The 25,633-nt window shown below is 49.9% G+C and overlaps 1 protein-coding gene across 1 annotated transcript in view; it reads right to left on the reverse strand.

Moving 5' to 3' along the window:
* Nucleotides 1–25,633, reverse strand: part of SNTG2 (syntrophin gamma 2) — a 197,772-nt gene that overhangs the window by 52,602 nt on the left and 119,537 nt on the right. The window contains exon 9 of the mRNA XM_060027648.1: nt 13,032–13,159. Coding sequence (XP_059883631.1) covers nt 13,032–13,159 — 128 coding nt within the window. The remainder of the gene's footprint in view (nt 1–13,031; nt 13,160–25,633) is intronic.

The following is a 25,633-nucleotide window of genomic DNA, read 5'->3' on the forward strand; positions in this document are numbered from 1 at the left end:
GAATTAATAACGATTAGTCACAAACTGTCCCCAAAATAGAATAGAACATTTCCCAAATTAGTTTATGAGGCCAATACAACCTTACCCAAACCACAAGTCATCACAAGAAAACTACAGACCAATATCTGTTTTGAATATGGGTGCAAATATCCTCCGTGAAATACTAGGAAACTCCATCCAGGAACATCTATTGAGAATTATATACCACCATCAATGGGAGTTACCCCAGGAATTCAGTCAGTTTGACATCTGGAAATGTTATACATCATAGCAACAGAATAAAAAAAAAAAATCACACAATCATCTCAACAGATGCAGAAAAAGCACTTGACCAAATCCAAAATGCTTTCATGCTAGAAAACACTCAACAAACCACGACTAAAGGGGAGTGTTCTCAGTCTGATAAAGAGCTTCTACAAAAGCCCGTGTAGGGCGTGTAGACAGTCGGCTCTCTGAGGAAAATGGATGAGATGTGAATCCATCGTGTTCGTGCTTCAGCTGTGTGAGACAAGCTAGACGCCTAACCTTTAAAAGATCCTTGTCTACACAACGGGTCTTGAAATGCCAATTATACCACAAATGGAAATATTGGGAGAAACAAGTGGGGTAATGTAAATATGGTTATACCAAACCCACAGATCCTATACAAACATTGCTACCAGTGAGGTTATCTGTCAAGCAAAGCAATACAAATTAAACATTATATGAGCAGAAACGGTGAAAGTGTTGGCATGAATGCTGATGATAGATGCCAACGTACCAACATAGTATGAAAACAAATTCGCACTTTGGCTTATTGTACAAAAGTCATATTAATTAGAGGCAATGACACAAACTCTGTGCGTGTATGCCCGAACGATGGATGGACATTCATGTCTCCTGATTGACTCTGAAGTTTTATTTTCTCAGCTTTTCACTTGTGCGGTGTTCAGGCTCCCCTACAACGTCCCTCCCCCGTCCACAGGCGGATCCTGTCTCATGGTTCTACGGTCATGGCATTTGCTCAGGATTCTCAGGACTTTAATCCCATGGTCAAGGTCACAGTCAGAACTAGAAATCCCAGAGTACTCGGGACTCAGCGTGCTCTGCGGGGTCACATGTCAGCTTTGAAAAATCAGCAGTAAAACCTACACCCAGAGAAGGTAGAGTATTTGGCGAGTGTGTTTCCCGGGTAGAAACGAAGCCAAGCCCCAGACACCACTGTCAAGGGCCAGGGAAGGAATGACCCTGCCCGTGCCTTTGGAAAGCCTACCTGCTTCCAGGATTCCTTCGAGACCTGAGAGGATTTTTGATTTTCGAAGAGAAAACTGGTGAGACGGTTTCATACCGTGGGAAATGAGTCGATTCACAGTTTCTGGCTAAGCAAAAGAAATCTATTCCAATAAGGCTCAAAGTACGTGTATCTTAACCTATTAGAAGATCAAGGAACTGAAAGTTCAATGTTGAGTCTGCACTGCCTTTGGAGGAGGAGGGGTCTGCATCTTCTCTTCCTACCCCTTCACCCCCCCCCACTTCTCCTCAGATGACAGCTCCCCCCAGCATCCTGCTGCTCCCCTCCCGCCCCCGCAGACGCCAGCCCCCCAGCCCTGCCCAGACCCTCCCACAGTCCCTCCTGAGACACTCTGCATCAGTACCTTTACCAGGCCAGCTGCTGGAGGCTGCTGGTGACCTCACAGCTCATCTCAGTTATGTTACAGGCCTAACGCTGGACATCTGTCTGCATCCCACGTCTGCCTCCTATGGCAACAGACGATCTTCCCACACCGACCTCAGCTGTGCCGTGGAATCCCAGCATGACCCAAATCGGGCTCTAAGTACTGAGCGTTCTTAACTGCCCCTCAAAGCTTCAACATTGGAGAAAAAGAAATCTAAGTTTATAAATCATCTTTTTAACACGTTGTGTGTTTTTTAAGGAACGAAAACACTCGAGCTTCCAAAATGACCCACGGAACCTCTTACCCACGAGTCATGGCTCACGGCCATCCAGGCCCCCAGGTTCCGGCCAATCCTGACCCTTTACACCTGGACAGCATCCAGGGAGGACTGACTGCACACAGCATCTCTGCTCTGGTGAACCTGAAGGCCCCCTGCTCTGGAAGCTGAAGGGTCGCTGTCTGTTTATTTCACTCACATCGAGAGTTACGAACATTCACTAGACAAAATGAGAGAAAAACGTGTATATTCCTCAGAATTTGAAAAAAATCTCCCAACTGCCATTCACATGTCACATTTCAAGCCTGCCTCCGTGGCATGCGTGTTATCTTTTCATGGAAGCCAGAGAAATATTTTCTTTCTGCTTCCCCACCATGCAGCGGCATCTCTAAGGGCTCCATGTTAAACAGCAACAAAGACCCAACTTCAATGCAGGCACCCGTCTCCCTGTGTCAGTTTGTTTATTAAAAATCACTATTCCTGGAAGATTCCAGGCACAACAAAAGTCCAGCAAGTCCAGGAAAGAAAGATAACTTCTCCTGCGTGCTGCCCCGAAGGCCAACTTGCCCTCCTCTGTCACCCCGACCACCATCCTGAGACCAGGTCCGAGTCCTCCGAGCCCCTCGCCCATCATGGAGCAGGGGCTTGAGAGGTGTGAGGGCGGAGGGTCCCCTGTGGGCGGCGCCCGAGCCAGATGGCGGAGCCCCTCCCAGGGGTCCCACTGAAAGAAAGCGGAGGCAAAACCACCTCACCTAGGTCTCCCTGCTGGTCTGAGCTTATGCCTGTTTCCTGCCTGCATTTCCTGCCGGACGGGAAGCTTCCAGAGAGCATGGACTCCTGGGTTTGCTCATTGCACACCCTCAGGCTGCAACATCTACGGCAGCGCTGCACGGAGCAGGCATGCTAGAATACCTGTCGCATCAGTAAGTGCTGGAGAACACGCAGCACGGTGGAAAAGGCTCCCACCTCCCATGCCCACTGCCCGCTGATAGAGAAACCACTGTCCTCCCAACCCGGCCAGGGGCGCGGCCTCCTCATGTGAGAGCAGGCACCTGAAGGACCGCTCGCTGGGCCGTGGGGACAGGCCGGCGAGGTAGGTGGAGTGACAGCACTGCAGCCGGCACGCGCGCACATAAATATAAGAATATTATACATGTATTCAATGCACGGGGACGGGCAGCACAGAGAGCCCAGGCTCTGTGCTTGTCAGAGATGTTTGCAGAACCTGTGCAACCATCTTCCTTATATTCTTAAATTCTTCATGTTTGAACAATTAATCATGCATTTGAAAATTCCCCTTTCCATAATGATTGAAACCGCTTTGAACAAATTCAAAATACTGTAAGTCAAGAACAGAGAAATATCTTTACTGTCTATAAAAATAAAACACATTCTAACAGATTCGGAGGCGGCTAAGATCACTGGCACTGCTAAGTCTTGACGTTTTCTTTTTACAACCGTTTTGAATAATGGAACCTGCAGCTTTATCCTATGAATAAGGACATCAGACATAACAGACACTGCATCTCTCTCTGCATTTTCTTTGTCTTTCCCTCAGGATTTCTGTGTCCAGGAGGCATTAGTCAGCCCTCGAAGGCTTTCACTTCCATGAAGCAAACCTTTCGAATCCCTGGATACCTCCTTCAAAGTCGACGGGGGGCCATTCTAATGGGAGTGACCGCTGACCCAGCATAACATTACAGCAGGTGCCACGTGGAGCAAACACTACAACCAGTTCCTACTTCTTCGTCTGCTGATTTATCTACTAGGAAAATCTGAATTACTGGGTGAAAATACATGCACTTCCTGAAAGGCTGTAATCTGCACTGGGGAGCCTCTGAGTAACAATTCCTTCCTTGAAAAATGCTCATTTTATCCGCACAGCCCTCCCGTTTCCCCGTGCTCATTAGCCTTTATTTCTACATTCAAATCCATACTTCTAACTACTTAACCCTTGTTGTTTTCATCTAAACGAAGAGCCTGTTAGACCCTGAAAGCAACTGAGTCAATGGATGTTTGTGAAATGGGCAAGTTTGGTGTCAGGCAATGGATTCATTGGTTAATACTTTCTCACTTTTCAACCTTCAGTTTTATTTGCATAATAAATTGATTTTTAACATATTTTCTTATTTATTCCATAGGAAGCGAACTGAACTTATCCAAGAGAAATGGACACGGGGATGAACTTTCTGGGGGTAAATTAGATGTTTGACAAAATGTCTTAAAGGCCTTAAAACGTTTTAACCTTTTCATTCCATAATCTTACCGTACTACCTATTCTAATGAAATGATGGAATAACAATGTGAATAACGATGTATGCATAACGACATCAGAGCAGTCCCCAAAACATGTTTTAAAAGAAAAATAAGCCCCGGTCTCATTATAAAGGAATACTGGGTACGCGCTATGCACACCGACAGGACAAAAGTCTCATTAAATCCCAACGTCCAGGCACCCATCCACAGTGTTCTCTCTCCAGAGAAAAGTCCAGACAAACACACGTTAAGGTGACAATGTAGCTTTATCTCATGGTAGAATTTTAACGTATTAACGTTTTCCCCACACATTTCTATTTCCCAAATTAGCCAGAAGCAATGTTTTTAGCTGTGAACCCGACGGATATATGCATAAATGTGTGAGTGTATATACTTATGTGTACGCACACACACACGCGCACACCCGTGTCCACACACACGTGCACGTGGCCCCCCTGCCAGCGACCCCTGCTCGTCACATCCGCGCGTGATCTGCGTCCTTCAGAGCTGCATCTCTCCTTCCCAAAGGCCCTTCTAACAACCTGTGTCCTCCAGGTCCGACGGTCCTTCCCACCTTGCACTGTAACACCTCACAGCTTTTGGACATCTAAATTTTTCTTCCAACTTAATTGTTTGCTAGAATATCAACACTTGGGTGACAGAAAGGAGGTTTCTTCCCCTCTGTAGCACGTGGCACTAAATGGTGGTTAAGGAATGTTTCCTGCACAAGCTCCATGGTGGAGATTCAATCTTTCCAAGTTCTTAGGGGACATTTAGAGGGGCTCAGGTGGCCAACACCAGGAGGGTGAGTGATTCTCCAGGCAGCACTGCGGGACCCTGTCTTGGAACCCCGGAACTCGCCGGGTCTCCCACAGTCTGAACTGTAACATCAGGCCACCTCGTGAAAACTGCCAGCACCTCTTCTGTGCAGTAGAACCACACAGACCCTGCCTTCAGGACTCTGCAGAGTTCATTCCTTCATTACCTGGTGCTTTGTTTTAAACACATGTTTGTTTAAGTCTGCTGGAACGGTTCCACGACTCCAGTAACATGACCATATTTTGCACTTTGAGTTTTCATCACTTAGATCTCTCTTCTGAGACAGAAACACTGCATCTCAAGGAGACACTGGAAATGCAAACTCTAACCCAAAGACCCAACACCAGTCTGGCGGCCGGGCTGAGTGCAGTGAAGGAAGAAATCTCCATGCCAGGACATCACTCAGCCAGGGCGGTGTTTTACCCCCTTAGACATGACCGGGAGCGCCCTGCATCCTGGACACGCCCACTGGTAACTGCCCCACCAGGAAGCCCTGGGAGCGTCCTGCATCCTGGACACGCCCACTGGTACCTGCCCCACCAGGAAGCCCTGGGAGCGTCCTGCATCCTGGACACGCCCACTGGTAACTGCCCCACCAGGAAGCCCTGGGAGCGTCCTGCATCCTGGACACGCCCACTAGTAACTGCCCCACCAGGAAGCCCTGGGAGCGTCCTGCATCCTGGACACGCCCACTGGTAACTGCCCCACCAGGAAGCCCTGGGAGCGTCCTGCATCCTGCACAATCCCACTGGTAACTGCCCCACCAGGAAGCCCTGGGAGCGTCCTGCATCCTGGACACGCCCACTGGTAACTGCCCCACCAGGAAGCCCTGGGAGCGTCCTGCATCCTGGACACGCCCACTGGTAACTGCCCCACCAGGAAGCCCTGGGAGCGTCCTGCATCCTGGACACGCCCACTGGTAACTGCCCCACCAGGAAGCCCTGGGAGCGTCCTGCAACCTGGACACGCCCACTGGTAACTGCCCCACCAGGAAGCCCTGGGAGCGTCCTGCATCCTGGACACGCCCACTGGTAACTGCTCCACCAGGAAGCCCTGGGAGCGTCCTGCATCCTGGACACGCCCACTGGTAACTGCCCCACCAGGAAGCCCTGGGAGCATCCTGCATCCTGGACACGCCCACTGGTAACTGCCCCACCAGGAAGCCCTGGGAGCGTCCTGCATCCTGGACACGCCCACTGGTAACTGCCCCACCAGGAAGCCCTGGGAGTGTCCTGCATCCTGCACAATCCCACTGGTAACTGCCCCACCAGGAAGCCCTGGGAGCGCCCTGCATCCTTGACAATCCCACTGGTAACTGCCCCACCAGGAAGCCCTGGGAGCGTCCTGCATCCTGCACAATCCCACTGGTAACTGCCCCACCAGGAAGTCCTGGGAGCGTCCTGCATCCTTGACAATCCCACTGGTAACTGCTCCACCAGGAAGCCCTGGGAGCGCCGGTCCTGAGTCTGGGGAAGGAGTCGTGGTCTCGGGGTAAGAACAGAGTGGGGGCCATGAGGAGAAGGGGGCTGACGGCTGTCAGAAGAGGAGGGAAGCAGACTGACTGACAGATGGGGCAAGGCATGGGGTCAAGGGTCAAGAGTCAAGAGTCACATGCATGCCCAGGACCACCTGCCAGGTAGAGGCAGGAATGGAAATGCAGACGGAACTGGGTCAGTTTCTGAGAGTGTGACCTCAAAAGTAATTAGAAAGTTGGTCGAATTCATAAAAAGCAGGCTTCCCCTGTACACCCCCAAGCCTGGGGTCAGTACCTAAGGAGCAATGGGACATGTTCCTAGAGACAGCAGCCGGCCTGCTCCCTGTGCCCGGGGTAGTTTGATCCGGTAGAGCGAGGTCCCTGAGGCCCTCTCCTCTCAGCAGCAGGAAACTCTGTCACTTCAGCTCATTTGCTTTGTTGTGACGATAGGGATGCTGGTGAAATGAGGACAGAGACATGTGATCCCTCAGCAGCTGGTGGAGATGGAGGGTCTGAGAGAGGCGACAGCCAACCCTGGAGATGCTCTCAGGAATGCAGGGCGCCCACAGGAGGCCCCTCGTCTATAGCGACGCCATTCTCCCACCTTAAAACGCCCTCCTATTTACTGTCATTTCAAACTTCGAGAGCCTATTACATTTCTATACACAAAGGAAAGGAAAATCAATTTAACGTTCCAAGGGGAAGACTTGTGATGACACCGGCCCTACTCGGATAAGAAGAAAAGGCCCGAACGTCCGAGGGCTGAGGCTCTGCGGCATCTCTCAGTAGCTGGGGCTCTGATCCCCTCACGGTCACCATGGATAATCCTCGGCGCTAAAATAAGAGGTGCTACTTTGAGAAACTGCCATTGGATGCACCGGGAAAGAGAGAGAGAGAAAACGTTCTCCGAGGCAGCGAATCCAGCAGAGACAAGGAGCATCTCCCAGGATAAGTCTCGATACCGCACGTGTGGGATGGCGGGCTGGGGACAAGTGTGAGACCCAGTGAAGAGACGCGGGAGCCCTGCCACCTGCACCAAAGACGGCGACTCGGAGCTGCTCTGCGCCGGCTGCACCAGGATGGGCCTGGCTGTGCGGGTCACCCAGCTCGAGTCCTAAGCAGCACAGACCAGGGAAGGTTACAGAACGGTCCTCGGCGGTCAGGTGGGCAGCGCTTCCCACGAGCCGCGGAGGGAGGGGCCCTGAGGCTTCCACGTGTCAGCAGTGGCCCCCCCGGCAGCCCCCGGCCCCAGAGGGCCGGACAGCAACCTAGACGGTCACCACTCCCGCCGGGGACCGTCCAGACCCGCCGTGCCTTCCGGTCGTGGTGAGAAGCCACCGTCCCAGGGCAGCACGTCTACACGGGGGCGACTCACGTGGCCCGTGGTTTGGAGATGATCACAGAGGAGGCAGGCTGGCCTCCGGGGTTAAAGCCGGTGACCAAGGACCAGAAACGCACGGTGAAGTGAAAGGCCCACTTCTCTCCGCCGGCGTCCGGGGGTAGCGTCCTCTGTCCACACCCACAGCGGGACGGCCGCCCCGGCGGGCTCTCCTCCCCAGGCTGCCCTCCGCAGCGGCTGCAGCCCGGCTGGCACCCCAGCCACTGTCCCGTCACGACCCTGTTGCAAGGCCGGGCTTCCCCGCGACTCTGTGGACACGGCCGACCAGGCAGCTCCTGCCTCGGAGAAGCTGGCCCACCTCGTGCTCCCAGGCCGTCCACACCCCGTGTGCAGGGTGCGGCCAGAGCCTGGACGTTTGCGGGACATTCCTAGAAGGGCATCATTCCCTCTCAGTAAGCACACATGCCCTAACCTTCTCTCCCCACGATGGAAATTTCGGAAAAAATTAAAGACGCAGTGAGTTGAGAAAGACAGCAGCCTTGTTACTGAAAGTGGGGTCCGGCTGCTCGCTGCTCAAAAGCCAATAAAGAGGCCAGGAAAGTGGAAAGGAAAGTTTGCTTTATTTTGGGTGCTGGCAACCTGGGGGCAGGGTGGCCGACTTCCCCCCATTCCCCACTGACAATCAGGGGGCAAGAGCTTTTATAGACGGAGGGAGGGGCTCCCTGCAGAAACAGCACGGTCCGCTCTGATGGTCGCCTTGAAATTGGTGCTGCTGTGCTCTGACCAGCATCATCTTGACTGTCTTAAGTACAGTTAATCTTCGGTTCCAGGGTCAGTGTGTTCCCATTCCCTTGAGGCCAAGGCTCCGAATTGTGGCAGCTTATGTCATGGCTACATCCTGGTCATCGTGGAGTTCACTCCTTCCACCAGACACTGGTGGGGTTTCAGTGTCTACAAGACGGCTCCCAGGATACGGCTCAGAATATGATCTATAGCCCTTGAGGAGGGACTAAAGGTCCTTGACTCTGCTAATGACTAGACTCTTATTATTTTGTCCTGTTTGTTTTCTTTTGCTTCTGCATTTTTCACTTATCTGATTAAACTTATTTTTTGACTAAAGTTTTTCTACAGACAAAAGGCAGGTGGAGGACACAGGGGCTGGGGAAGGACCACAGGGTCGTGCTCCATTCCAGCCTGACACCCGACAGCTCCCAGACCGGCTGTGGGATTCTTCTGCTGAACATAAACAGTCCCGAGCCCGCCCACAGCAGGCGAGGGCTCTCCCCGAACTCCAGGAACAAGACAGAAAAGGGCTCGAAATCCTGCCCGAGCAGATGGAAACACAAAGGATGTCCGGCCACCAAGACCCTCCCTCATCCCACCCTGACGACGGTGCTCCCCCAGGACAGGCCCGGCCCTGCTCCCAGATACCCCACCCTGCATCCTCCTGGATGTAGTCAAACTCAACGATGACCCCGGGGGCCCACTCTCCGAGCCCCCAGTGCAGAGCAGACCCTGAGCTCCTGACCCTGCTATGGTCCCCCCAGCACGAACCCCGCCCCACAGAAGCCCCTCCTCTTGTGGAGACGCCTACGGCCCTGGGATCCTGTCTCCCCTCCTCTGCTTGACCCCCACTTGGAGGATCTCCCAGCTACAGGAGAGCGGGTTTTGGCGCATGTCTAAGCATGGAGCCGTCCTTTGCAAAGCAGATCAGAGTGTTCAGCAGGACAGTTTTGACTTGCAGCATCACCTTTGAAAATGTGCTTCTCTGCAGGATGTCTCCAGTATGGCTGCCGTAAAGCCCGTCTGGTCCCTTCCATGCTCTTTACTCTGAAATAAGGGGACCTCCTCCAAAGCCACATGGGGTATTACTGTCGGTGAAGAGACGTCAGCCACTGTTATTTTCACAAATACGAAAGATGTGGGACAAATAGAACTAAAGCTTTAGTTTCCTTCCGTCCCTTTGGAAAAAGGAACGAGATAAGCGACTCCCTACACTTTTTCAGGCCAACACAGAGCAAGAGCCCTGGGAAGGGCCCATCTGAGCAGAAGCACAGAGAGCAGCGCCTCGCGTGAAGAAGCCGCCGGCGCGGGTGAGCCTGCGACGCGGCAGCGACGGCTCGGATCTGAGTCTCCTCCCCGTTCAGGCCTATTGCTCAGCCCACAAACAGTCAACAATGGCGGCAACCCCACACCAGGCAGCACACTTCTAAAGGGGTTTAAAGGCTCCCTTAAACCTCGTTATTTTACGCTTTCTCCATAAACCATCTTAGGAAGCGGTGGAGAATTCACATCATGTCCTGCCCGCTTGGCTATCAGGAAGGGGCTCCCTGAGGGCAGGTCACGCGGCCCCAAGAGGCCCAGAGGCAATGCGGGATTAGAGACGGTTCCCTCCAAACCCTGTTCTTTCCTCCACACCATCCGCCTCCCCTCTTCTCGCCCAAGTCCAGAGCCCCAGGCTTTAGATCGTCTGGTCTGAGGCTGCCTCCCTTGTGGCTGGACTGACCGTCTGGCAAGCACACGTTTCTCTTGTTCTTAAGGACAGTCCCGACCCCTCAGCTTCCTAAAATACACACACTAAGCCGGTACCTTGCTCAGCCCAGGTCTGGGACCCTAACCAGACTCGTCATGGGGACGTGAAAGCACAGCCAACCGCAGGCCGAGGCTCAGCGCGTCTTCGAAGGACAGATTCCTAAGATGGGTCTGAGCACGCCCTGCACTTAAGCTCAGACCACAGCCTCCAGGGCACAGGCAGCTGCACCCAGTTACTCTGTCAGACACAAAGCTAGGTGTTGCCAGGCGGGATTCTGCAAAAGTAATTCAGACCTGAAATCAGCTGGCTTTAAATTAGGAAGATTATCCAGGTGGCCCGACGTGGTCTCATGCCCTTCACATCTGGGTCTGAAGGTCAGAGACAGGAGGTCAGATTCCATGCACGAGAGGTCATCTGTTGCCGCCTTGTAGGGGAGGGGACATGTGGCCTGGAACTTGGGTGAAAGCCAGCACGGAGATGGGGAACCCAGCCTTACAGACTCGAGGGCCTGAGTTCTGCCAACAACCAGCGAGAACCTTGGGCAGCGCCCCGGCTTCAGGCGAGAGCGCAGCCCGGTCACACCCCAGCATCGGCTTGGAGACCCTGGCACACACAGCCCAGCTGACCCGTGGAGACTGTGAGATGACACACTCGCGCTTTTGAAGCTAAATTTGCACTGACTGGTTATGTAGCAACGGAAAATGGAGAGGGTCCTGCTCAGAAAACTCTCGCCCTCTTCACAACCGTTAGTCGCCCCAGGAAGCATGCTTTCCTCCTCGCAGTGTCAGAGAAATGTGCTAACAACCACCTAATAGCCAAAAGCACGAGCTTCCGCTGAGGAATCTGTGATGTCTCGTGGCTACTTCCCAGAGTCTGCAGACGTGGTCTATTTTCCTACGTGAGCACTCGAGGAGCAGCCCTACTTTGTAAGGAGTCGGCTGTCACCCTCACTGGGCATCGTGCTGTTTTTACACCTGTTTTCGTTTCATATCAAGATGCTCTCCCCCAAATTCTCATGGAACCATCTTTTCCTGTCCTGGGCAGTCGATGATTCGACCTTCATTAACAGTGATGTATAACTTACGGAAAAGCTTAGTTCCCACCGTGCCCAAGAACCGCTGACACTAACGTCCACCTGACAGCGAACAGGTGTGAGAGGCCCCCGGCAGAGGACAACCCTGCAGCCCCGGAGGCGACGGAACATGGGAACCGTCATACTCACCACAACTGAGTTTTATCATTTCAATACGTATCTCAATGTTAGATTTAAATATGTGTCTACTCTTTAGAGAATCTTTTGAAACGTCTTCCGAAAACTAAGGCACCTCAACCATCGTTGGCCAAATTACTGTACTTTCCAAACAAGGAAAACGCAGAGCAGCTGGTGACAAATTTTGGTCCTACAACTGGACGACGACAGAAGCCCCAGGACGCTGACCTCTGACAGGCTCATCCCACTTGTTTTCGTCCCCTCAGAGGATCTCCTAAAAATCCTTCCCAGGCTATAGTTTAGAGCTTTGGCTTTTAGATTTTAAAAAGCGTTTGGTTTAGAGCTGGCAACTCCTAAACCTGCTCCTTGCATGCCCCAGAGCGAGGGTCCCTCGGGAGAGAGCACAGGAGCTGCAGAAGTAACTCAGGCTGTTTGAGGCCACGTGCTCACCTCCTCTCCTCTTCCCCTCCTCTTCAATGTGCGACCAGGGGGCTACAGGGCAGGGGAGGGGACAGCATCCCCTCTAAACGTGCACGTTAATACTGATGTGAGTCAGACAAACACACTCGATGAAATGCAGAATTTTCGTCATTCATTTTACTTTTTGCATCTTCCTGCCCACATTAAAATCATGAGAGTCAGCAAAGCTAATAAGATATGTTTGTTTCCATAAAACGACATGGAAACCTTTGGTTTGCTCGTAGGATTTGACAGCACTCCCCAGGGCAAAGGAGGGGCGTGTGACCACCCAGGGGCGCCTTCTTCAGATGCTTTGTGTTCACACGAACATGGCCTCCGTGGGCACACGTGTCTCATCAAGAAAGTACTCAATTCCAGGACAACGAGCGCTCTTCCTTTGTTCACACAGTTCTCTCCCCACCTTCTTGAGAATGAAAGGAAACTCACCACCTACCTACTTCTCAGCCTTTCCACAGTGACCGGACAGCACAGTTGGCCACAGATGACACACTGCACTAACTCAGAGGGAAAAATGCTACCTTATTCCACAAAACAGTGAGGGACACACAACCTTTACAGGTGAAACTCTGAAGTTACTTCATTAACCAGGCTCGAAAACTAGTGAGCAGTTATTGAACACGGGTGCTGGTCTAACCTTCTCATTTTATTAATGAAGAAAATGAGGCCCGTGGGGTTTAAATGACTTTTCTGTAATTGTATGCAACGTGGATAAGAGTACAGTCTTATTTCCAATCTAAGTCTGTTAACAGTTCAAACTGAAAATACGATTTTTTCTTCTGATGACTATGTCTCAGAAGAATGAACACAGTCCCCACTAGACAGAAGCCTCCTGACCGCAAATCGGCCCCTGCTCTGACTAGTGTTTTCTTATGATGCTTGACTTTTATTAATATTGTGATTATTTCTGCAAATGCTAAATCCAGCTGGAGACAAGGACACGCACCTCGGCGTTTATCGGCGCTTCCCACCCCAGACGTCGGTCACGCACCTTACTTTTTGTGCTCCAGCTCTGCACCGTGAGACCCGAGCCATGGACAGAGGGAGGGACACGGCGTCCAGCCAGCGCTTCTCATATTTTGGCTCATTAGCGACGGGCGAAGAAGGCGAGGACGGAGCCTGCGCAAAACAGACGAGAATCAACGGCCACAGAATCAGGTGGAGGCACCAAATACAGGGGAGGCCCCGACGGGCCCCGACATCACGCCCCCCAAACCCAAATGAGACACATTTCAGCTGCTGCAAAAGCACGTGATCATTCTCTCAAAGCTCCGGAAAGAAAGAACGGCTCTTCTATTTCGACATAAACGATGTTCTGCCTCTAGTTTTCACACAGCATACTGCTCCAAAGACAGAAAAGTCCCAGGGAAGGGGACGGGGAGAGACGCTAAAGCTGGAAGGAACCTGAGGGACACGACGAAGGCTCTGAGTCCAGGAAGGCTGTGAACGACCACGTCTCCCTGGAAGGTCAAATCAGAGCGAGTTTAATACATAATAATATCAACGACACGCTAACGGGTGCCTAGGTCACAAGACCCTGCCTGTTCATCAGCGGCGAAGGCCCCACTGTCTGTCCAAGGTGAGCAGAGAGGGAGCCCGTGGGGAGGGGTGGCCCGGTCCCTCCTCGGCGGGGCCTGCGGGGAAGAGGAAGAGGCTCGAACGCCTGAATGAAGCCACGCAGACAGCCAGGACACCAGACAGGACGCCGCACGTGCCCAGTTAGTCACAGGGTCGGATGCTGGCCCGTCTCGCCCCCTCGGAGAAGACAGCCCCGGCACGCGCGGCCGCGCCTCGTGGGACGCCGGCTTCCGTCACTCGGAAGCATCCTCGCGGCAGCCGTGGCTCCCAGCCACAAGGGCAGGTTTTCCCGGCACCTTCTAGCTCAGGCACGGGCGGCCAGAGCAAGGTGTGAGTCCCCGGGGCACTAGTTAGGACGGCAAAGCTGGATCTGCCTGGGAGCGCTGGAAAGGCCCCCAAATCAGGGAGGCCACTTCTGTGCTGTCCCGACAGGGGTCGTCGGGAATATGGGGGAAGGGCCTCGCTAAGGAAAGCAGGGCCTGCAGGGTGGCGATGGTGAGCGCTGGAAACGGGCTCTTGCTGGGACGGCTAAGGCTGCGTGGGACGCGCGGTGCTAGAATGCTGCGGACTCACCTCCACTCTAAGACTCCAGCAAGGCCTGAAACCACTCTTACGGTGAGGATTCCTTCCAGGCCAAACTCCCAACGAGTCTAGTGTCTGACCGTCTCAGGCCACCCCCGGATAAAACATATCGGGGCCTAATCCCGGGACCTGGTACCTTATTTGGACAAGGGGTCCCCGCGTGTGTGATTAAATTTAGGGTATGTACCTGGACTATTTGGGCACCCTCAACGCTGTGGCATCTATCCTTACCAGAGGGATACAGGGGAACCCAGACAGGAGGGAGCAGGGCCTTGCAAAGGCAGAGGCAGAGACGGAAGCCACATGGCCGAACGACCAGGATGCCCGGGGCGGTGCGGGGGCTACCAAGAGCGGGAGTGGGCAGGAAGGACCCTCCTCTGGAGCCTTTGGAAGGAGCAGCCCTGCCAATGCCTGGATTCCAAGCAACCAGAGGCTGGGTTTGGGTTGTCCTCATAACATTCTTTATTTAAATTTATTAATTCCACGGCCAATAGCTCAAAAGCAAAGGTACTGTAACATTAGAAGATTAAACTAGATTTTATTAATGTTCATTTATTGTCATCTTTTTGCATCATGTTCTAGTGTCCGATAGAATATTTGCTTTTGGTGTACACATGACACAGCACTGGAAGGCCTACAGACTTATTACTTTACTATGGATTTCACACTGGCTTTACTGAGATACCCGTTTGCCTACATGTACTGCTGCTGCGTGTAAGAATTCGCTGTAATTTATTATACGTTGCGGCGTGTCTTCAGTTATCAGTGTTCACTGAGTTTTATCACTGTTATTTGCATTCACAACACTGCATTTAAGGTATCAGAGTTCACCAGGAATAACGTTTCGTGCATTTTCTTTGAATGCGGTTTGCTGCCCTCACTGATTCAAACTTGTAAGCGACAACAGGCATCAATAGTCAGAGTTATGAGAATAATTCTGCAAAACCACCACTTAAAGTGTCATAATGGATTCCGTGCATAATGAGCAGTATTTAAATGAGCACAAGGATATGGTTATTAAATAAAATCATTTTAAATTGGCTTTTCAAAATGTAGGATAAAAAGCGATTCCCCACTAAGGAAAACAATTTTTTCCTTTATAAAATCAGGTTGCATTTCATAACCTATAGGGCACATTTTAGCAACAGACTATAACTTTTTAAAGGAAGCTTTTTGTTCCCTCTGCTTTGGAAAGCTTCTACCTCAGGGGCCACTGACAAGCCCAGAGTTTCATGTCAGATTTGACCGGTGTTTCCTCTGGAAAAATACTTTGTATAATCCTGAGAACCTTGAGGCTGAAGGAGGACACCAGGTCTCCGTGGACCAGTGGGGGTTTCTGTGATGCTCACATGGCTTCCTTGATGGTGGGTTCAGGGGATGCCTGGGAAAGGAGGAGGAGCCTGGCTGGGGTCCCCTCCAAGCTTGCTCCATCCCTGGACTCCTGCCATGGGCTGCAGGACAGTAGCTGCCTGCCCTCTGTAGCTGCAAGCCCTGGGGTCTGGGGGAAAACAGACTGCGGGCCCCAGCACTGCGGGAGCCCGGAGCTCTCGCGCCTGATGGGACACCAGGAAAGTTGTGCCCGGACAGACCTTCCAGAACCTGTGGTCAAGGCTGGGGCCGCTCAAGGTCTGGGCAGGCTTCCCCTGTGTGTGCAAGCCCGCGTCTGAGGGGAGCTCGTCACCCGCAGGAAGCAGATCATGATTCTAATTTCAGCCCGAAATGGTACATCAGCTTTAGAGCTTGCAGAGATCACGAGGCGTGGTCCCCCCAGCTGAACCGAAACGCCGTGGGTTGTACCCGTCAGCTCTCCTGATCGTGCGGCCCAGCCCAGGGAACTCAGGTCTTACGACACCATCTACTGCTACCCACCACCCAAGACATCGATTTTAGAGGAGGAGGGACAAGTCGTGTTTCCTTCCATTTGACACCAGTCAAAGGCGTCAGAGGAGTGAGGAAAAGAAGGCCGTCCTGGTTCTAAAACATTTATATGTGACCCATCAACCCACAGGACCGTTTGCTCTAGGACATCGTAGTTTCTTTGAGCTGGAGATTCTGAGTTGAGATGGCTCAGTGGAGGTTCTACCTCGTGGGGCAGCATCTCACCTGATTTTGGGGATCCCTAGCGTGACGGGACGCTCCCCGTGGAACTCACTGCCTGCAGAGGGCTACGCACCACAGAGGATTCTGAAGGAGTGACAGCCAAGGATGCTGCATCACAGCCACGATCACGCTTTCCCTGACGCCACGAGTACGAGTGGCAAACTAGCGAGGGCGGACCTTCTTGTTCTCAAACGCTCTACCTGTGCATCTTCCACTCCTCCCCTGTCTCATTTCTTGGGCGCTGGGATACGTCTTCAAGTCATCTTTTTCAGGAAAAATGTTCAACGTTCAATACTTGATGTTTAACTGGGAAATTTGAAGCCAACTTTTTAGGTATTGCCACATCTCTACTTTGAATGGTTGAGGACTTTCCACTTTATTCTTCTATTTTTAACTGAACTATACTGAGGCGTCAATTATGTATAACGACATGTACTGATTTAGGTGCACAGTTTGATGAGTTTTGACAAATGTATCCACCTCACGCAACCAAGCCCTAAATTAGAATACAGAATAATTCCACCCCAGCCACCAAGAAAAGTTCCCTGCGCCTCCTGCACAAGGCAGCCACTGGTCTGACTTCTGTCCTGCACGAGGCAGCCACTGGTCTGACTTCCGTCACTATAGATTACTCTGAGTCTTCTAGGGCTTCTATGCCTAGAATCATACAGGACATACTTGTGGGTGAGGCTTCCTTCTCTCGGCAGGAGGCTGTGAGAGGATCCTCATCACTGCGTGTTCCAGCAGATTATTCATTTTCATCACTGAGTCGTAGTCTACTGTCTGCATCTGCCAGCATGTCTTTATCCATTCACCTGTTGAAGGAGATCTGAATCATTCCCAGTTTAAGAACAATCTAAATAAAAGTGCTGTGTTATCAGTTAAATTTGGGTGCCAAGCTTGCATTCCTCGGATAAACCTCATTTGCTCATGACACATTATTCTTCCTTTGACTTGTTCATATATTTGAAGATTTTTGCATCTACATTTATGAGGGTCATTGGTCTGTAATATTCTTTACACGTAACGCCTTTAGAAGATTCTCGTAAAATTATTCTGGCCTCGTAGAGTTAGCTGGGATGCAGCAAATCTTCTATTTCCTGAAAGTGTCTGTGAAATGGACATGTTCTTTGACAGGATTCACCAATTACAGAATACTTGAGTTTTCTATAAGCCTTTGCTGCCCTGAACAGTCTTCCATGGCCTTGCACGTGACCCATCTTGATGAATGTTCCATGTTCACTTGAAAGGAACGTTGATTCTACAGACTTTGGACACAGTATGCTGTGAGCCAGTTAGTTGACTCAGAAGGTCGGTTACATCCTCTATCTCCTTACTGATGTTTTGCCTACTTGTCCCATCAACTTCTGAGCAAAGAGTATTAAAATCTCCAAGTATGACTGTGAGTTTGTCTGTTTCTGCCATTTCTGCCAGGTTTGGTTCTTATATTCGGAAGCTCTGTTACTAAGTGCAAACTCCATCCAGGATTATTACATTTTCCTGATGAATTGGTCTTTTAATCATAATGCAACATTCTTCTTTGTACACTCATTGCCTTAAAGACTACTTTGTCAGATATTAATATAGCCACAATTATTCGGTTTCTGTTTATAAAATATATGTTCTCCACTCTTTTAATCACCACCTATTTGCATCTTTACGTTTAAATTATAATTTCAGTAGAAAGCATAGAGTTGGGCCTTTCTTTTTATCAAATCCAGTCTGACAACTTGTACCTTTTAATTGGAACATTTAGTCCGTTTACATTTATTATAACTCTTATGTCACTAGGTTTAATTATTATTTAATTCCTATTTCTTATTTGTTCCTCTTGATGTTTCTGCTCTATTGAACATACTATTTTTAAGGGGTTGATCAATTTTTTTCATTATTCTCTTTTATCTTCTCGTTAGTTGTAGGAATCATAATACATGTTCTTAATTTATCAATGCTTATTTATTACATTGTATCACTGCAAAATTCCCATCTGACACATCACTGTTCCTACACCTCATGTCACAAATATAAGAACTTTACAGCAGAATAATTCAATTTACCTGACCCCACCCTTTGTGCTATTCTTGCTACATCTTTTACTTCAACATACATTATCAACTCCATTTTACTGTCTTATCATTTTGTCCTCTGAAGTATTTATATTTAAAGGAAATTATGATAAGGAAAATAGATATTTTATACACACACCCACTTATTTACCATTTATGCTGCTCTTTACTTCTTCCTGTATGTGTAAGTCTCCATCTGGTGTCTTGTCCTTTCAGCCTGAAGAGCATCTTTTAGTATCTCAGGTAGTGCAGGTCTGCTGGTGATATCTTCTCTCAGCTTAAATTTCTTTTGAAACGTTTGTATCCCCTCACTTTTGAAGAATATATTCCCCTGGATATAGAATTCTAAATAGATATTCATTCATTTCTCTGTTCCTATGTAAATAATATGTCTTTTATAAAAATCTGGCTTCTACCTAGATTTTCTCTTCTTTGACTTTCAACAGTTTGACTGGGATCTGCTGACGTATAGTTTTCTTTGTATTCATCCAGCTTTGTCTTCGTCCCCATTTTCCTTCTGGACTCCAAGTACACACAGCCTTGGTCCACTTGAGTTACACCACAGGTCACTGGTGCTCCCTTGTTTTTCAGTCTTTTTCCTGTTCTTCAGATGGGCAGATTTCTGTTGGTGTGTCTCCAAGGTTACCGCCAGGCCTTATGCCATCTTTAATTCATATGAAACCTATCCAGTAGATTTTTTTCTTTTCTTAAAATTCTAGTTACTGCACTTTCAGTTCTACAATTACCATTTGTTTCATTTTTGAAATCTCAATTTCTTTACTCAGAGTTCCTATCTATTCAACCATTAAAACCATATTTTCCTCAAGGCCTTGAAGGTATCGATAACTATTGTGTTAAGGTCTTTGTTGGCTAAACACAACGTCATGTGGGGTCTATTTCTACTGACTGAGCTTTTCGTAGCTTTGTATCGCTTTGTCTCGCTTCTTTGCGTCACTAGTAACTTTTGATTGCATACTGGACGTTGTAACCTAGGGCAGGGACTATGCATTATATTATCTTCCTCTAAAGAGCTGTTTTTTGTTCAACAGGCAGTTCAGTTATTTAAGCACCTTAAAATCAGGAAGTTTTAAGCTTTGTTGAGGTGGGTTTTTGGAAAATCTAAGCTGTTTACTAAACTCTGTAACTTAGAGGAATCAGCCCCGAACTCTGTTGTCTCTACAGATGTTTTCAAAGCTTGGTTTTGGACTCTGTTAAGACAGGTTTAATATGGTCTCAGTGACAAAGGTGCAGCCTTTCTGAGGTCTCAGCCGCCATGTCCGGGCGCGTTAAATCTTCCCCATTCCGGGAAAGGGGAAATGCAATTTCATCCCTACTGCTTGACCTCTAGCATCTTCGTTTGCTCCTACCCCTCAGCAGCCTTTCCTGGGTGGGCACTGATAGTATGTCCCTGTGCATGGGTATCCTACATTCAGCCAGGGAGGGGCCCAACACCCCAAATCTTCTGACTCCCCCTCTGCCACCTCCTTCGGGTTATGACTCTCTGGTGCCTTGTCACCCAGATTCTAGCTGATTCAGAAGCCCTACATCCTTATTTTTGCTTCTCAGTGCAGCAGGACCATGCACCATGTTTGAGTTCCACTGTCCCCAGGTGGTACTTAACTTGTGATGTTCTCTCTTTTCCAGGGTCACTGTGTGGAGCTGCCAGCTGCCCAGCACCTGAGCACAAATGCCTTATTTTTCAGTGTAACAGGGTATTTATTTATTTATTTATTTATTTATTTATTTTTATTTATTTTTTTTCCGATACGCGGGCCTCTCATTGTTGTGGCCTCTCCCGTTGCAGAGCACAGGCTCCGGACGCGCAGGCTCAGCGGCCATGGCTCACGGGCCCAGCCGCTCCACGGCATATGGGATCTTCCCGGACCGGGGCATGAACCCGTGTCCCCTGCATTGGCAGGCGGACTCCCAACTGCTGCGCCACCAGGGAAGCCCAGGGTATTTATTTTTGCAGGAGATACACTGGGGTGGTTCTTCTTGGTGCATCTCGTCTTATCCTTTGGGTGCTCATGGATTCTCCCCAGAACGGGAGAATTTTATAAACAGTTTTGGAAGAAACTTCTTCCAAACTCCTGTTAATGTTGATATTTTGACCTCTTCGCAGGAATCACAGATGTTCTTAATGGCATCTAGAATGGTGAATCTTTCCAGATTGTTTTCGGTTGACATTACCCATCAGAGGAATCACTGTATATGGCAGCTATAGCTTTATGAAATGCACTTCTTAAATAATAAAACTTGAAAGTTGAAATTACTCCTTGATCCATGGGCAGAATGGATGGGTGTTAGCAGGCCTGAAAACAACATGAATTCTGCTGTTCATCTCCATCAGAGCTCTTGGGTGACCAGGTACATTGTCAGTGAGCAGTAATATGTTGAAAGGAATCTTTTTTTCTGAGCAGTAAGTCTCACCAGTGGACTTAAAACATTCAGTAAACCATGCTGTAAACAAATGTGCTATCATTCAGGCTTTGTTCCATTTACAGAGCACAGGCAGAGTAGATTTAGCATAATTCTCAAGGGCCCTAGGATTTTCAGATGGTAAATGAGCACTGGTTTCAACTGAAAGTCACCAGCTGTTTTAGCCCCTGACGAGAGTCAGCCTGTCCTTTGAAGCTTTGAAGCCAGGCATTGACTTGTCCTCTTCAGCTATGAAAGTCCTAGATGGCATCTTCTCACAGAAAGCTGTTTCTCTACATTGAATACCTGTTGTTTAGTGTAGCCACCTTCATTAATTATCTTAGCTAGATTTTCTGGTTAACTTACTTGCTGCTTCACCTTGCACTTGTGATGTCATGGAGACATGGCATCTTTCCTTAAGCCTCGTGAACCAACCTCTGCTAGCTTCAAACTTTTCTTTGGCAGTTTCCTCACCTGCCTCAGCCTTCACAGAATTGAAGAGAGTTCGGGCCTTACTCTGGATTGAGCTTTGGCTTAAGGGAATGTTGTGGCTGGTTTGATCTTCTATCCAGACCACTCACATCTTCTCCGTATCAGCAATCAGGCTGTTTCACTTCCTCATCATTTGTGTGTTCACTAGAGTAGCACTTGTAATTTCCTTCAAGAACTTTCCTTTGCATTCACAGCTTGCCTAACTCTTTGGCGCAAGAAGCCAAGCTTTCAGTCTATCTCGGCTTCTTCTGACATGCCTTCCTCACTAAGTTCAGCCATTTAAAGTGAGAGACATGCGACTCTTCCTTCCACTTGAACACTTAGGGGCCACTCTAGGGTTATGAATTGGCCTAATTTCAATATTGTGTCTCAGGGAATAGGGAGGCCCGAGGAGAGGGAGAGATGGGGAGATGGCCGGTTGGTGGAACAGTCAGCACACACACATCTATCAATTAAGTTCACTGTCATATGGGTGAGGTTTGCGACCCTGCCCCCCACAATTACAGCAGTAACCTCAAGGATCACCGATCACAGATGACCGTAACAAGCATAATACAAATGAAAAAGTCTACAATATTGAGAGAATTACCAAAATGTGACACAAAGACATGAAGTGAGAAAATGCTGTTGCAAAAATGGCAGGGACAGACTTGCTTGGGTGGGGTTGCCACAAACCTTCAACTTGTAAACCACCCAGGATCTGCAAAGCAAAATAAAGCGAGGTGTGCCTGTACCAACTGCAAGTTTTAAGAATACTTAGAATAAAACATGATGGTTAGAATGATTGTCAAGAATGGCTTCATATGAGAAGGGAGTATTATGTAATTTGTGTTTGTTCGTGTGCTCTCTGTATCCAGCTTGATACTTTGCAGGTTGGGCTCATAGGTTACGTTCCACAGCCATGTAATAATAATAAAAAAATAATAATAATAATGCTTATTTCCATGAAATTAACTAGTAAGTCACTAGAACGGACGGCAGGTATTTGGTGGTATTACTGAAGGTCTGGATTTTGGATATTCTGACCTAGCACAGTGCAAACGTTATGAATTGACTGCTCACAGGAGATGCTGAGAATGTGACATGAAGCCTTCAGTGACACAGACAGCAGACAGGAAATTCCAAACCCCGGCTTTATTCTGCATGGCTCTCAGGAGGTCCTTCTTCATGGCACGCTGTAATGCCCAGATGTTGTTTTTCGATAAGCCCAAAAATGTGACTTCTATTCCCTTCTAAAAGTTTTGATCAATAAAGACAATTATTAAACCTAAGGGAAAGACTCAAAAACTAGCAAGTAGCTAAATATTTACCACGTCACGTTCAATTCAAACAAGGTGTCTACCCAGCAGACACACATGCCTGTGGGTCGCAGTCTGTACTTTCTACCCTTATAGATTTTGCTGGAGGACGGGCCTATTTCATACATAATTTAAGACTCTACTATGGTACAGTAATAATGGCAAAGAACAGTATTTCAGTATTGCAAACAGAGATACAGAACCCTGTGAGGGTGCCTTAGTTGGAAGTGACCAGAACTGTAAAACACTGTCCAAGATGACAGCTATCCCTGCAAGGACTTCAGGACTTGAGGGAATCTGAAATCTCTAAGCATCTAGTAAGTCCTAAGAAGGAAGGATTTCTGTGAAAAGTCCCAATTACCCCAATACTTTAACTTTGTGAGAGTTATGTGAACTTCATGGCCTTAGGCGGTCACAGGGTGAGACCACTGAGGGTGCTGCCGGGGTCTGTGAGCAGCGGGCAGGACACCCGGGGAGGGGACAGCCGCCCCGCCAGGCCCCTCCGGGGCCCAGGTAACAGCCCCACCTGCCCTCTCCCTCTTTGATTTTCTGGGCATTTTGGCTTCTAAAGAGGAGAGGGTGACAGGTGACGTGGAGGGAAGGGCAAACCGCGGTCTGCTGCCTCGTGGAACAGTAACCGGCCCCGTGGAGAGGCTGCTGCCCTTCCGGCCCGAGCACGCCGGCCGCCCGCGGGTGTGGACGGCAGCCCGAGCCCCGCGCCTGCACCAGCTCCCCGAACATGGCAGGTCTGGCTTCTGTGAGCCGCGAGTCCGTTTTCCCTGCGGCCCTATCGTTTCCACATCTTGAGTCATTTTAGCGGAGTCGGGAGAAGTTCGGTCGGCGACCCCGCACACCGCGCTTCCTGGGAAACGTGCGGTGGACTGCAGGCCCTGACTGTCTTCAAGGAATGAACTGCAACTCCCTGTGCCGCCAAGTGGGGTCCAGCCCCTCGGAGAAGTGCTGGGAACCCACGGGCACGCCTGCTTTTCACCTTCCCCCGGGAGAGTCAATTCTGTGCTTCTGGAGAAATCCAGCGCAGCTCAGAGTTTTCGTCCATTGACTGTCCTTCCTGAGACCTGGCGTCCAAAGGGCCGAACCTCTGTGTCCTCGTGTCGGTCCGTCTCAGGACGAAGAGCAGACGAGCCAGCAGAGGCCGGCGGGGCCTGGGGTGCGGCGGGGACGCCTCCTGGAGCCCTGGGTCTTCCCATCGGACTGCGACAGCTGCTGATAATGCCTGCTCAGGCCGTCCCCAAGCTCCCGGTGCCCTGCGGACACCGAGGGGATGTGGCATGCCGGCTCTGAGTCGCCAGGCCTGATTCAGGGACCGACGGGGACACGGGGTCCCAGGTTCACGGGAAACAGGGGCTAAGGAGTCCGGGGCTGCCCCACATGCCTGCTTAGGGACAAGCGGGCAGAGCCCCCCACTGCCCTCCAGCTCCCCCTCTGTCCTTGGTCCTGTGCCCCACGCCTGCCCCTTCAGCATGAACCCTGCCTCCCCCATGGGTCTCACGTCGCCCAGACGCTGCGACCCCCATGCCCGAGGCCCCTTCACCTGCTCGGACTTTGCTCAAAAACGACGAGTCCAGCAGGACAGGCTGGCTCCGCCCCTCGGCATCAGGCGGCCCCAGTTGGGGCGTCTCCCCACCAGCCTTGTTCACGGGCGGGCAGCCTTCCAGGCCGTCTTCGCCTTAGAGCAATGCTGCCCCTACTCCTGTGGCCCCAGATCTCCTGCACTAAAGAAGCTGGCGTTACCGTTTAGACCTGGCTTACTTTATCAGGGTCCTCCGCGCCCATAAGATCCTTTAGTATCTTTTGGAGGAAGAAGAACCAGGGGAACAGAAATCACCTAGCGATGTGGTAACATCGATAAAGGGGATCACAGCAGAGAGAACCAGGAACTGCTCCCAAATAATCTCGTCCACGTATTCATTTCAGAACTGAGAGACCAGAACCTCTGGGGGGGAAGCGCGTCCGCACCGAGTAAATGCCTCGGAACTTGGTTCTTCATTGTGTGAGCTGGAATCGGAGCTCGACCACGGAAACTGCAGGGAGTGACCTCAACATCGATACGCAGCCCCACCTTGTCTTTGGTAGATGCATCCGAATTTACTCTCCGTCACCGTCCCCCAAACAGACACATTCTGAAAATGCTCCCTGCCTTACTACATTATTGACCATATATCATAAAGTTAGTGTTTTCAAAAGTGCAATTGATTAGAACAAAATTATTTATATAGGACTTTTATAAACACTTCTTTTTTGGGGGGAAACAAGATGCACCAAATCTATACTTTTTAAAAAATTGAAAAAAAAAATCCAACATCATCTGAGAAAACAGATTATTTTTTTCCCCAACTAGAAAGACCTAAAATTGGATATGAAACAGTCACACTGCATTTTGGATGTTGGCCCAGATACTAGATTGGAATTTTAAACCTGAACTGTCAAAAACACAAAAACATGAAATACTATTTTTTCAGGACTCAGAGATTTAGGACAGAAAGGCAGATGCAATAGACTGAGCAGTTAGCTCAGAGTTTCCCAGCATATTCTTAAGAGAACAGTTTTTCTTTACGGGAAGTTTTTTTATAATTATATAATTAATTTTACTGTCAGTATCTAATTTGGGATGAGAGCATAACGTTTCTATGGCGGATTATTCTGACCGCAGTAGGATGGCCCCTTTGGAACAGTATTCCCAGGCGATGCTTCTGTATTTCTTATTTTTAAAAACTGTAATCACGCTGACATACGGCGGGCCTTGCGCTCATTCCGGGGAAAGAGTTGTTGGTTATGCTGTGTCTCCACTGTAATTTCTCCTTCAGCGCTCTGTCATGACTTCCCCACGGTAATTTTTACTCCAGAAATCACCCTCCTCGTGCTTTCATCTCTGGTATGTGTGACGGTCCAGGCCCTGTTCCTTACCTTCTAAGCCACCTGCTGCTGCCCCATAGCCTGCCCGTCCTGGCCCCGAGCCGCACTCCCGCCACAGCCCTGCTCGGCCCGAGGACCGCAACCCCCGGCCGCCCCCCCAGGAAGAAGGGCACTTGGGGCTCGGC

This window comes from Delphinus delphis, chromosome 12 (assembly GCF_949987515.2).
Source record: "Delphinus delphis chromosome 12, mDelDel1.2, whole genome shotgun sequence".
NCBI lineage: Eukaryota > Metazoa > Chordata > Mammalia > Artiodactyla > Delphinidae > Delphinus > Delphinus delphis.